Raw genomic sequence first — 14581 nt, forward strand, 5'->3', positions numbered from 1 at the left:
ACACTAATTTCGCTTGACAATGCGGAGTTGCCACCCCCTCCTGACCACGTGAAATAGAAATTGCCGATTTCGATTTACCTTTATTTCGATGTGAGTTACAGAATGCCAATCCAAACACGAAAATGACGCGATAGATATCAAGCATTCCGATTTCAGGTAATTACGATTCGACTTGGTCATTTCTATTCGATTTGTTGAAAGTTACAGAATAGGGCTGAATAATAATAATAATAATACTTGCAGGAAAATCACTGCCTGTCTTGTGCCCAAAGCGTTCCTAAAACCAAATTGTGACTCGTTGATTTCCGCTTCACACTTGTTTTAGATTCTGTAACTGTAATATATGATTTTTGTGAAGAATATATCTTTGGACAAACGTAATGATTGATCCAACCCTCAGAGACCGAATAACCAACACAGAAATGTGCCGTAGATCGGGAGTAACCGATGCAATCAAAAGAATATCGACCTTGAAATGGAACTGGGCAGGGCAAGTCGCGCGAATGACGGACGGCAGACAGAAGAAACGTATTCTCGAGTGGAGACCCATTCAAGCAGGACGCCTTTTGAAGTAGAGAACGACCACCAACAAGATGGACAGATGACCTGAAGCGGATATGCCAAAATTGAATGCAAGCGGCTCGAGACAGGAGTTTGTGGGGTGTTAAATCAAAACATTAAACGCGAGCGGCACACCCCTAATTTGAGGCTTAGAAATCGAAAAAGCGACCATGATAGGTCTATGGCAAATTTTGGTCATTCTTTATATTTTCGAGGTCGCTGAATCCGAATATGAAGTTTATTTTTATCTAGAATTGGTGGAACATGTTCAAAAATCAAATTTTATGCAAAAATGCGAAAAATAAATTTTAATGATTTGTCAACTTTACCTCGTAGTATCTTTGATCGATGTAAATATTTCCTTTTGAAAATTTTACTGTGTCATCTTTGAAGTATTTAGATAACAATGTAATTTGTCCAAAATGTTTTAGAAAATTAAAAGAGGAGTCAGATTTCGTTAGTTTTATGTTTACTTAAAAAAGTTGTGTGACAAACTTTTTAGTTTATAATTTTAATCAACACAGCATTAAAACAACATACGTCATGAAGAAGTTTTCTGGAAAATTTCAAGTCAAAATATGCAATAGGAAAAAAGTGATGTGACTTTATAGACGAGTTTCATTCCCAATAAAAAACGCTTATTTCTCGAGATACTGACCACGGTGTGGTGAATGGCTAATTTTGGTGTTACTTTATGTTCTTGATGTTGCTGGAAACGAAAATGAGGTTTATTTTGAATTTTAGATGGGGGAACATCGTGAAAATCGCAATTTTACCCTAAAAATAAAAAAAAAATGAAATCACGGAAAAATTAAAAGTTGCACCATGTTTTTTTCTATAAAACATTTTGTTCTTTGGACTCTATGTTTTAACATAAACTTGATTAAAAAGCTAAATTTCAAATTTTTTCTCTCAACTTTTGCGATTAAACTTTGCAATTCAAGAATCTGTACCTTTTACTTTAAACAATTCATAACTGTTGTTATAATAAGACAGAAAGATTAAAACAGGTCCCGTTGTCTTCAGAAAGGTGAGGAATATATACTGTAAAAATTTCTTACAGCGACCAAAGATACAACGAGGTAAACTTGAAAAATCATAAAAATTTATTTTTCGCATTTTTACATAAAATTTGATTTTTGAACATGTTCCACCAATTTTAGAACAAAATAAATTTCATATTTGTATTCACCGACCTCTAAAACATAAAGAATGACTTAAATTGGTCGTTCACCTTAAGGTTGATTTTCGTGGTCAGTATAACGTAATTTTAGGGGTAGCTGCCGCTCGCCTAATAAGTGAAACGTACGTCGCGCGTCGGCATGTACCTACTGTCAATGTAATTATTCTTATTTACGTGTCATCTCCACGACGGAGGTTGGCAATCATCATGGCTATTCATGGCTATCATCACGGCAATGTAATTATTAGGAAATATCTATAATTTCGGTGGACGTATTTCATAAAGTTATTTTATTGAAGTGTTTGATCTTTTTTGACTATTAAGGCATTCATAAGTACTAGAGTAAAATTTTATCTGCAAATTAAAAAAATGTGGGTTCGAGAGCGTAAGGAATAAATATTTTTCTATGGATGCTATACAATGTGCAACTTCTCTCACTACTTACATACATTCGAAACGAACAATTTCTCACGCAGTGAAAAAAGTCGGCCATTGCAGTGAGAAATATTTTTTTTTCACGGGTTCTCCACCGGTTTTCCTATATACGGTCGTCGTTTCCATGGTAACATGCACAATACAAATACAATTAATGTTGTCAAATAAATGTGTTAAAGCAAAACCTACCAGAATTACCTTTTAAAACTGTTCAAAAATAACTGTTACTTAGAATTTTAAATAAATAACGTATATTAATTTTAAGAATATTAAATACCTACATGTATATGTATTTTATTTCAATTTATGCATGTAATATACCTAAAAGCAGTGGCGGCTCGTGATTTTTACAATAGGGGAGGCTATACCTAACTCTAAAATATCTAGACAAATTTGCACTAGCAAAAAGATGCGCCAAAAAATGTATTTTCATATCATCATAATTCATAGTTTCATAATATCATATCATTCTAAAAATAATTAGTCTAATTGTAAAAGTTTAATACCAAAGTTTGTGTCATTTAATTGTTAACAATTCCATCTTTGTAAATAGATATCAAAATAAATACAGATTTAAAGTTTTGCAGTCCATACAGGTTGAAGGTTCACATTTTTTAAGATACTTTGATACTCAACTAAATTTTTTTTAATTCTAAACGCGGCCTACTGCGAATCCAAAAACATGATAAATTACCGATATTTTGCTTTGCGTTACAAATATCGGAAAAAGTTATTTGAACAAGTGGTTCCAAATATTATTCTAACCCCAAATACCAAATTTCATAACAAAATTAGCACTTTTTAGTTTTTTCATTATTTTTAGTCAGGACCCTAAAATTCGTTGTCCCGAGATACACGCAACGGCAACGGAGCCGAGAAGCTAGTTAGCCTCCGTTGGTAAAGCTCCGGGCAGCGTGTGATGGCACCGTAGATGGCACTGTTAGGAGACGGGGTCTCCTGAAACGCCTGCTGCGCTGTGCGAACCATTAGCAACGGAGGCTGGCCGGCTTCTCGGGTCCGTTCATGCATCTCGGGATAACCCAGGGTCCTGCCTACAATAATAATAAAAAAACCGAGACGCAATCATGCGTTCTAATGCTAATGCTCCGTGCGTATGGATATTTAGTGATAATATGGAATTTACACGTTGTATAATAGTGAGAGTGCTTGTTGTTTTTCGCGATTCAAAATAAACAAAACAGTGTAGCGTGTGTAAAAAATTTATGGGGAGGCTAAGCCTCCCTTGCCTCCTCTGACGAGCCGCCACTGCCTAAAAGCACCTAAATTATTTAATTTTGAAGTTTGAACTTTTGACAAAACCGCATCCATAGAAAAAGTACAGTATACAACACATGAAAAAATGACATATTCTTCCCTCGCTTGATTTGCGGCACTCGCCTCGTGCCTCGGCTCGTGCCAACAAACTCCTGAGTTCGTGAGAAATATGTCTTTTTTCTCACTTGTTGTACAATCTATTGTTTTGCCTGCCTGTACCATACCTTAACTACTACCCTCTTTATATTCAAAAAACACTATTTTACTATAAAATTATCAAATTCCAATTTAGCTCGAACATTTTTTCAGCGAGGCAGACATCGAGACAAATTGGTCCCGGTCCCTGGAATGGAGGGGAGACGTGCGGTATGCCAGTATGGTGGCAAAAGTAATAGCAGATTATTATAAATCAGTGAAAGTGGAGAGAAAATTGAAGATCGAGCTCCTGGGCAACGATAATGGGTTTCTAAATTATCACCCGTTTTATTTTACACAGAGGACGCTATTTGCAAGGTATGCATAGTTTGAAACAGGTCAGGACTGAACAAATTTGTTTTAGATTAATTTTATGGACATAGCTGATATACTTGAATGACACCATGCGAATTACTTTAAAAGATCATTATAATTACGAAATTTACTATATTTTATATGAAATAAGGTAATGCATATGAGCTGCTTTATATTACGTAACAATTATTAATGCATGAATCACTATTATAGGAGGCAGACAAATCAATAACCTGAAAACCTAAAACCTAAAATTTCTCAATAAATGATCAATAACCTGCGAGCCTTATACTAGCAATGAATGAAGTCGAACTGATTACCATCACCTAACGAATATACAGAAACACAGCCGAATAACGACAGCCGAATGCGAAAAGAGATCGGACTTCAGATTAACACCGGAAAGAAGATCATATATATCTACAGGCAAATAATTAATGTCTGTTAAGCTTATTGCTAATTTATTACGAAAATTAAAAATTTATTGCTTCATCCCCTTCAGAGAAACAGGTGGCTATTCCAGCTTAATATTAAGCTAGAATAGCCAACATTCATATATCTGGAACGAAAGTAGATAGATAGTCACTTCCGGCGGCATATTTTATTGCTAATTAATTGCTAATTTATTACGCAAAATAAAAATTTATTGCTTCAACCCCTTCAGAGGAACAGGTGGCTATTCCAGCTTAATATTAAGCTAGCATAGCCAACATTCATATGTCCGCAACAACGAAAGTAGGTAGAGGGTAACTTTCGGCGGCATATTTAATTGCTAATTAATTGCTAAAAGACTGGGTATACAAGAATTTATAAACTCACCCCCTTCAACCCCTACCGTTATCATCATTCCCCGGAATTCACAAAAAGTGAAAATAACCAGTTTAAAGACCTAAAACCAAGTGGGTATTTTTTGCTTATTAATTGCTACAGGTGTAAGCCAAAAATGAATTTTTTGCTTCATCCCCTAACGAAAAACAATGGCTACTGCTGTTTAATACTTAAGCTACAATACCCAACACTACTATTGCAGGAAAGAAAGCAGATAGAGGGTCGCTTCGGGCGGCATATTTTATTTCCAATTAATTGCTGAAATATGGTGTATACCAGAATTTACAAACTCACCCCTTCCAACCCCTACCGTTATCATCGTTCCCCGGATTTCACAAAGAGTGAAAATAACCAGTTTAAAGACTTAAAACCAAGTGGGTATTTTTAGCTAATTAATTGCTGCAGGTCTACGCAAAAAACGAATTTTTTGTTTCATCCCCTAACGAGAAACAATGGCTACTGCGGTTTAATACTTAAGCTACAATACCTAACACTCCTATTTCAGGAACGAAAGCAGATAGAGGGTCGCTTCCAGCGGCATATTTTATTGCTAGTTATTTGCTGAAAGATAGGGTATACAACAATTTACAAACTCACCCCCTCCAACCCCTACCGACATCATCATTTCCCGGATTTCACAGAAAGTGAAAATTACCAGCTTAAAAACCTAAGACCAAGTGAGTATTTTTTTCCTAAGTAACTGCTGCAGGTCTACGCCAAAAACGATTTTTTTGCTTCATGCCCTAACGAGCAACAATGGCTACTGCGGTTGAATACTCAAGCTATAACACTCAACACTCCAATTTCAGGAACGAACGCAGATAGAGGGTCACTTCCAGCGGCATATTTTATTGCTAATTAATTGTTGAAATTTATGCTGGGAGAGTTTCTCAAAACAGATGGAACACGACTTCTACGGAACACAAAAGGAAATATGGAGAATGATCAGAGGACAAAGAAAAGAGATGAACGAACTAATAAAAACGAAACACATTCAGAAGGAAACTTGGGCAGACTATTTTCGATCTCTGTTTGCTAAAGATAACGATAACGAACCACCAACACCTGAAGTTTTATTTATTATTTTTTTTTATTTAGCGTATGGCTTAAGTATATCACAGAATATATTTAGATTTATGCATTATACAATGCATCACAAACAGATGTCCAATTTTTTTATATATTAGATTGACCCTTCGGTTGCCATTACAAAGTCTATAGGGTCGCCTGTGTATGCTCTGCGTGGGCAGTCCTGAACAATGTGACTGATCGTCTGTCTTGCAGCGCCGCAGTCACAAGAAGGCGAGGGGAGTTTACCCCATCTGTGGAGGGAGTCGGCGCATCTTCCACAGTTTGTTCGAATTCGATTAAGGGCTGCCCAAATCTTACGGGGACGTTCAAATTCGCCAGGTTTCCCTATGATGTCCGGTAGACTATGGTAATGCGGATCTGTCCTACTTTCCCAATCTTCTCTCCATCGGGTATTTAAGTCAAAGTTGGATTGCTGCAGCGCTTGAGCAGATTGTAGAGGGGGTAACCTGGATCGGAGATGGTTTCCAAGAATATCGGGGATGTCGTTGTGGACTAGAAGCTGGAGACTGTCCATTATTTTGTTATATTCTTTAACCAATGCATGTTCGCGGCGTAGGTTGGGTGGTGCTATATTACTAAGGGTAGGTAGCCACATTGTAGGGGTGGGCTTAATTGTGCCTGTTATCATACGCATAGTACGGTTTAGTTGGGTGTCGACCAGGTGGGTATGCCTGCTATTTAGCCACACTGGAGCACAGTATTCTGCCACCGGATATATCAGGCCAAGAGCAGAGGATCTTAATGTGGATGCTGTGGACCCCCAGGTAGTGCCGCAGAGTTTCTGTATTATATTGTTGCGTGTTTTCAATTTTGCTGCTGTTTTCGTCAGGTGTTCTCTGAATGTGAGCGTTCTGTCTAGAGTAACCCCAAGGTATTTCGGGTATTTATTGTGTTTTAACAGCTTGTTATTAAAATACACTCGCAATTCTCTGTTTGCCAACTTGTTGTTAAGATGAAAAGCTGATACTTCAGTTTTTGTAGTACTTGGCTGTAGTCTCCATTTCTTAAGGTATTCGCTGAGGATGGATAAGTCATTCGTGAGAGTGATTTCTGTAGTTTCTAAAGATTGGTGGCTTGTTGCAAGGGTCCAGTCGTCAGCATATCCAAACTTCCGAGATTCGGTTTCAGGCATGTCAGCAATATAGAGGCTGAAAAGTAAAGGGGCAAGGACAGAACTCTGTGGAAGACCATTGTTAAGTTTCATCTGTCTACTTGTCTCCTTTCCCGTTATAACCTGGAAGGCTCTGTTGGTCAGCATGTTGTCAATGAGGTTAATTATCTTTCTGCAGGGGATAATGCGGGCCAGTTTATATATTAATCCCTGTCTCCAAACAGTATCATATGCTGCTGTTAGATCTATAAATACTGTTGCTGTCTTTTGTTTCTTGAAGTGCACCTGAACACCTGAAGTGACAACAAACGAAGAAATAAATATTGAAGAAGCAGAGGTAACGGAAGCATTAAGGAAATTAAAAAATAGAAAATCACCAGGAGAGGACAGAATATCGAATGAACTAGTAAAATATGGATGACAAGACCTGACCAAACAATTATTAAAACTAATCCAAAAAATAATAGAACAAAACAGAATGCCACAAGAATGGAGATCAAGCATTCTAATACCTCTCTTCAAAAAGGGAGAAAAATCGGACCCGGAGAATTACAGAGGAATTAATTTATTAAACACAACACTAAAATTAACGACCAAATTGATAACAAACAAACTGAATAAAATTATAACATTAGCAGAAGAACAACAAGGTTTTAGGTCGGGAAGATCATGCACCGACGCTATATTTATAATGAGGCAGATTCAAGAAAAATCGTTAGAATACAACACACCGGCATACTTATGTTTCGTGGACCTTAAGAAGGCATTTGACACGGTAAAATTAAAGGACGTTATCCATTTATTGTACGCAAGAAAGGTACCCCTAGGAATAATTAAAACGATCGAAAATATCTACCAGAACAACACAATAAAAGTAAAAGTAGATGAAGAACTAACTGACCCAATTGAAGCTGGCAATGGGATGAGACAGGGAAATTCCCTGAGTCCTCTGTTGTTCAACCTGATCATGGACGAAATAATAAAAAAAGTAAGAACAAAAAAAGGATACCAAATGGGAGAAAAACAACTTAAAATAATCTGCACGAATTTAATATAACCGCTAGAAAATTTAACATGTTAATTTCCCCAAAAAAGACTAAATGCATGGTTAAAACAGCAGATCTAATAAGGTGTAAATTAGAGCTGGAGGGTCAAATAATAGAACAAGTCATGGAGTTTAAATATCTAGGCATCACACTATGCAGCTACGGAAAGCTCGAAACAGAAGTGGAATATCAGGTGAATAAAGCAAACAGAGCTGCAGGTTGTCTGAATGAAACAATATGGAGAAATAAAAACATCGGAAAAGAAGTGAAAGGCAGAATTTACAAAACAGCCATCAGACCAATAATGACATACGCGGTAGAAACACGACCTGATACAAAAAGGACAAAAAGAATGCTAGAAACAGCAGAGATGAAAACATTGCGAAAAATCGATGGTAAGACGATGTGGGATAGAGCTAGAAGTGCAGATATACGAAGGAGATGCAAGGTGGACAACATTAATAACTGGGTGAAAATCAGAAGAGTAGAATGGAACGTCCACATAAGCCGAATGACAGCAAATAGAGTAGTAAGGACGGCGAGAGACGGTTCCCTAATAGGAAGACGATCAGTGGGAAGACCACGAAAAAGATGGAATGACAATTTACTGGAGGCACATTGAAAAACAGACAGAGTAATGTCTACATAAAAAGAAGAAGAAGAAGAAGAAGAAGATAGGGTAGACAACAATTTACAAACTCACCCCCTCCAACCCCTACCGTTAACATCATTTCTCGGATTTCACTGCAAGTGAACGGTAGAGATTGGAGGGGGTGAGTTCATAAATTCTTGTATACCCTATATTTCAGCAAGTAATTACCAATAAAACATATCTTCGGAAGCGACCGTTTATCTATTTTCCTTCCTGAAATATGAGTCTTGGGTATTGTAGCTTAAGCTTTATAACGTAGTAGCCATTGTTGCTCGTTAGGGGATGAAGCAAAAAATTCATTTTTGGCGTAGACCTGCAGCAATTGATTAGCAAACAATACCCACGTGGTATAAGGTCTTTAAACTGGTTATTTTCACTTTTTGTGAAAACAGGGGACGAGAATAACGGTAGGGGTTGGAGGGGGTGAGTTTGTAAATTCTGCTATACCTCATCTTTCAGCAATTAATAAGCAATAAAATATGCCGCCGGAAGCGACCCTCTATCTGCTTTCCTTCCTGAAATAGGAGTGTTGGGTATTGTAGCTTAAGTATTAAAACGTAGTAGTCATTGTTGCTCGTTAGGGGATGAACCAAAAAATTTATTTTTGGCGTAGACCTGCAGCAATTAATTAGCAAAAAATACCCACTTGGTTGTAAGTCTTTAAACTGGTTATTTTCACTCTTTGTGAAATCAGGGGAACGATGATAACGGTAGGGGTTGGTGGGGGTGAGTTTTTAAATTCTTGTATATCCCATCATTCAGCAATTAATTAGCAATAAAATATGTCGCCGGAAGCGACCCTTTATCTGCTTTCGTTCCTGAAATAGGAGAGTTGGGTATTGTAGCTTAAGTATTAAACCGCGCTAGCCATTGTCGCTCGTTAGGGGATGAAGCAAAACATTCATTTTTGGCTTACACCTGTAGCAATTAATAAGAAAAAAATACCCACTTGGTTTTAGGTCTTTAAACTTGTGGATTCCGGGAAATTATGATAACGGTAGGGGTTGAACTGGGTGAGTTTGTAAATTCTTGTATACCCAATCTTTCAGCAATTAATTAGCAATAAAATATGCCGCCAAAAGCTACCCACTATCTACTTTCGTTCCGGATATATGAATGTTGGTTATTCTAGCTTAATATTAAGCTGGAATAGCCACCTGTTTCTCTGAAGGGGATGAAGCAATACATTTTTAATATGCGTAATAAATTAGCAATAAAATAGCAAAAAAATATGGATAAGTCTCATGGCTCCCTTATGAAATGGCTATTCTAGCTTAATAGACATCAAGCCGTCAATAGACATTTATCGCACATATACCAAGTGGCGAATTTCGAAGTAGTAGACAGAATTGTATACTTGGGCTCCCTGATAACAACAATGGCAATAGGGAACTTGCACTAAAAAATTTTTTTGCATAAAATTGTTAATTTATGTTTTAAAATGTTATATTCAAAATATTACGTCTTAACAATGAATAGTGTACGTACAACATATGGTCAAAGTTCCGCGCCTAAAATTTCCGTTTCAAACAACTTCAAAAGCGAGAGCTGGGGTCTGACGTCACAGGCCACTCGTATCGTTTGCCCATTCGGTGGACTATTGCATTTAATGCAGTTTGCCCATAGATAAATAATATAGTTGAAATATCTTGTTTTGCTCTGTGGCAAAAATGATTTTTTCTGTGACAGGCAAAATATTAACATTTTATCTCTGTTGACATGTATCAAAAAGTTCTTTTTTATGAAATTACTTTTGTCGTTTCTTGTGTTGAAGAACAAAGAAGAAACAAGTAACTTAAAAATAAACAAGAATTTTAGTAATAAAAGTAAGAGTAACTAAAAAGTATTGGTGCTACTATAGTATGCGGTCTACAGTCGGGTTTCTACTATAGCTTGCGGTCTACCGAGGGATGCGGTGTAAGTACAAGCTGAGATGATAAAGATATTAACTTGTAAAATTACAATATTGATTCTTCTTATTTATGCGTATTATTAACTTTGTAAAGAAGGATTTTGTTGGCTATGTACACGTTCTATCGGTACGTCTGCTAATCACCATAATCTTTTCTCAGAAGGCTTTGAACACAATAATGAAAGGCTCCAGTAGGTACTAATAAACATTACAATAAAATATAATCTTTATTATAATGCAAATTACACCGTAATCTTTTCCAGGATATACGAAATACCTCGATTAGAGGTAGGTAGATCAAACCCACGGGGTAAACCTCATACTATAATATAATGGTACCAAACTATTGTTATAAACGGTTTAAACATGCTTATTAATAACTCTTACTTATTTGCCTTGACACCTCGCATTTCTCCAATAGAATAGCTTTCACTACTTTTTATAAAAGTTGCCACCATGAAGACATCAACGGTAGGTAAGTTAGTCAAATTGACCTTTTGAAAAACCATCTTCCGTCATATTATGCGTTTTAAACTCTTTACAAAGTAGCACTCAACTTTATCAATTTCAGTTTAAAACTAAGCTGATTGGAGAACTACTTATTACAATATATAAGATGAACATAAATAATACCTAGGAATTTTCCATTAAAGACGATTAAAATGTAATATACCCGTGATACCTACCCTAATCGCGTTGTTTCCGACTGCTAGGCCCGGTTGACCGTGGCCCGTGACGTTGAACCAATAGAAGGACGTTCAAGAGCCTCCTAAGATATTTGAATTTTATAGCATTTTCAAAGCGTCGTAATTAGCGTACAGGTTAAAAATATTTGTTTTTTTCGCATGCAAGCGTTTTAAGATCATGTTACCTTATGTTTTTTAATATCATTTTAATATTTAAAAATTTATGCAAGTTCCCTATTGATCCTCCGAAATCAAGCGTAGAATATCAATTGGCCGAACCGCAATAGATAAATTAATTCAAATATGGAAAGATCGAAAAATAACAAGGAATACTAAGCTCAGGTTGGTAAATGCCGTTATTTTTCCCCTTGCTACATGTGCAGTTGAAATATGAAAACATGAAATTCCAAAAAATGGATAGAATTAAGATCGAAGCCTTTGAAATGTGGGTCTGCAGAAGAATTCTACGCGTGTCCTGGACAAAACAGAAAACCAATCTGTCAATTCTAGAAGAGCTTCTTATAAAAGAGAGGCTATTAAAAAAATTAACTGAGGATACCTAAATTACTTCCTCCACCTAGCCAGAAGAACGGGGACCACGGAACTATTGGTAGTAGAAGGAAAGGTATAAGGCTGAAGACCAAGAGGAACATCTCCAACGCGATGGGCAGACCAAATGAAGAATCTGGTAAGAAAATCACTACATGAAGCCGTATATCTGGCACAGGATCTATCAAATGGAGACAACAAGCTATCAATATTTAAAGTGTTACCACGCCCTGACAAGAGCCCAAGTAATGAGAAAGGGACTTATCTGTACGTATCGAAGAAGCGCGGGAAGTAGAAGATGTAGAAGAATTTTCTGGCTGCGAAACAAAACTCAAGCAGTTATGAAAGTGCAAATAGTCGTATTGATCAGCAACCTCCATAGGAGACGATTAATTCAAGAGAAGAAGAACTTATCTGTATTGGACTTAAAAACAAGTATATCAACCATGTAATGGTGTAGCAGTCGTAAAAAAGTTGAGCAAAGATAACTTACGTGTTTTGGGTACATGGTTCGTACGAAAGAAACAAGTACAGTCAAACAAGTATGTTAACCTTAAGATTACCAAGGGGGTAAATTTTGACCCCAATGTATGTTTTTATTTAATTAATTCAGAAATATTTTCAATTTTAAACTCAATATTTTTTATTTGACTTTAATATTCTAGATACCCTCATATTTTGTAATATAAAAAAGTTCCCTATATTTTACGAAAAAAAATATTTTTTTTTCTTCTAAATATGGGGTCAAAGACGAACTCCCTTGGCCTTCCGTGTTCCAATTTTATATTAAGTAAATACCGTCTATTATGTGGAATTGTTTGTAAGAAACATTCCAATATTGAAAAAAAAGGTTGGTATATTTTAAAATTTCTGTAGTTCTATGTTCAGAATGATGATTCCTGTTTTTGTTCAGTTGCAATTAAAATATGTTTTACTAATGTTTATATTTATTATTTATTGACACAATACTAACGTTAAAATTACGATTACATTATTTTATTTCTTAAAACAACTTAATTTTTTTGTCAATTGTCATTTTTGACTGGGGGTCATTTTTGACTTTTGAGCTCCGTTGGTCATCCGTGTAACAAAAAAAGGTTGGTCATCGGAAGGTTAAGTAGTAGTAGACCAAAAGCGAAACGGGTAGACTAGTACGAGTATATACCAAGGGCGTAGAATTGCGAAATCTGAAGTGCAATGCAGAGACGAGGAAAAAGTTGGAGAAAAGCAAAGACAATGGCCACGAACCATAACATCTCAAAAGATAATTGCAAAACTTATACACTCTGCGATGGATAAACGATACAATATAACAAGTATTCCGAAATATTCGCTCATATGATCGAAATTATTCCCACTATTGTCCTTTATGGTAATAAAAAAGTACTGCATAAGAAATAAACAATTTTGTAAAAATTGCTAAAATTTTTCATACATTAACGAATAAGCCATTCCACCCCCGTTTAAGAAATTTTACCAGTCTTATCTGTCACTTAGTTTTAATAAGGAACATTCTTCCAGCACGATTTTGTAACACTTACTTGATAACTAATAGTGGCTCAGAAATGCCTCGTATATTATAGCTCTAGAACACGAGTTAGACAGACTTTTTAAATTAGTCTCATAAGATATTAGGTTTTAATTCATATTTATTAACTTTAATCAGGCTCTAAAACCGATAAGGACTTTTAAATTTGCACCTACAAATTTATCATTTTTAACGCGAATATATTTAATACAATTTTCAATGCAGAAGAAAAAATACAGTCTAAAGTCAAAAGGTAATATTTCAATGCGCAATTAGATCTGGATCCCGCGTATGAAAAAAAAGTTGATTAATAGCAAGCTGAAAATTTGTTAATAGCTTAAGGGTGTCTAGTCGGATAAACTTTGATATATGGGAACACTGGAACAGGGGCAGTTTTAATTGTGGAACAGGTTAAAAATTTGGAACGGTCAGACCACGAAAACGGCACATTTATTTTGTCCGACAGAATAGACTTAAACTCTCCGAACAGAGATTAAACTCTCATGCAAAAATCAGACTGCTATTTATCACCTGTCATAATTTCTGTCATTTGACATATTCTACATGTTCCACTCATTAAAACGCCTATTTGGTGATAAATAGCAGTCTGATTTTTGCATGAGAGTTTAATCTCTGTTCGGAGAGTTTAGGTCTGTTCTGTCGGACAAAATACATGTGCCGTTTTCGTGGTCTGACCGTTCCAAAATTTTAAACTGTTCCAGAATTAAAACTTCCCCTGTTCCAGTGTTCCCATATATCAAAGTTTGTCCGACTAGACACCCTTTAGCTATTAACAAGTTTTCAGCTTGCTATTAATCAACTTTTTTTTCATACGCGGGATCCAGACCTATATATTTGCGCATTGAGATTTTTAGGGTTTTAGACTACATAGATTGCATTGATCGATTAGTGCGGCAGATTCGTGCAAATATTATAAGAATTGTGCATTTAATGATAGAAGCATATAATTTGGACCACATATACTACACATATAAAGGTTCAAAATTAGACAGGAGGCCATCTCAGATTTTGCCTTTTACAAAAATGGCGGGGATTCAAAATGGCGACTATACATATGTGACTAATAGCACGATAACTTTTGAACGAGACTTTAGATTTCAACCAAATTTGGTACAGTGGAACCCCGATAAGTTGGCCCCCGATAACCCGGAAGTCCGGCTAACCCGGACCGATTTTCATCAGACAAAAATTT

General features: G+C 36.1%; 1 protein-coding gene across 1 annotated transcript in view; it reads left to right on the forward strand.

Annotated features, from left to right (window-relative positions):
• The window catches only part of LOC114330652 (alpha-L-iduronidase), a 196023-nt gene that overhangs the window by 28888 nt on the left and 152554 nt on the right, over window positions 1-14581 (forward strand). Inside the window, exon 6 of the mRNA XM_028280057.2 lies at window positions 3764-3967. Coding sequence (XP_028135858.2) covers window positions 3764-3967 — 204 coding nt within the window. The remainder of the gene's footprint in view (window positions 1-3763; window positions 3968-14581) is intronic.

The sequence above is a fragment of the Diabrotica virgifera genome, chromosome 5 (assembly GCF_917563875.1).
Source record: "Diabrotica virgifera virgifera chromosome 5, PGI_DIABVI_V3a".
NCBI classification, from domain to species: Eukaryota; Metazoa; Arthropoda; class Insecta; order Coleoptera; family Chrysomelidae; genus Diabrotica; species Diabrotica virgifera.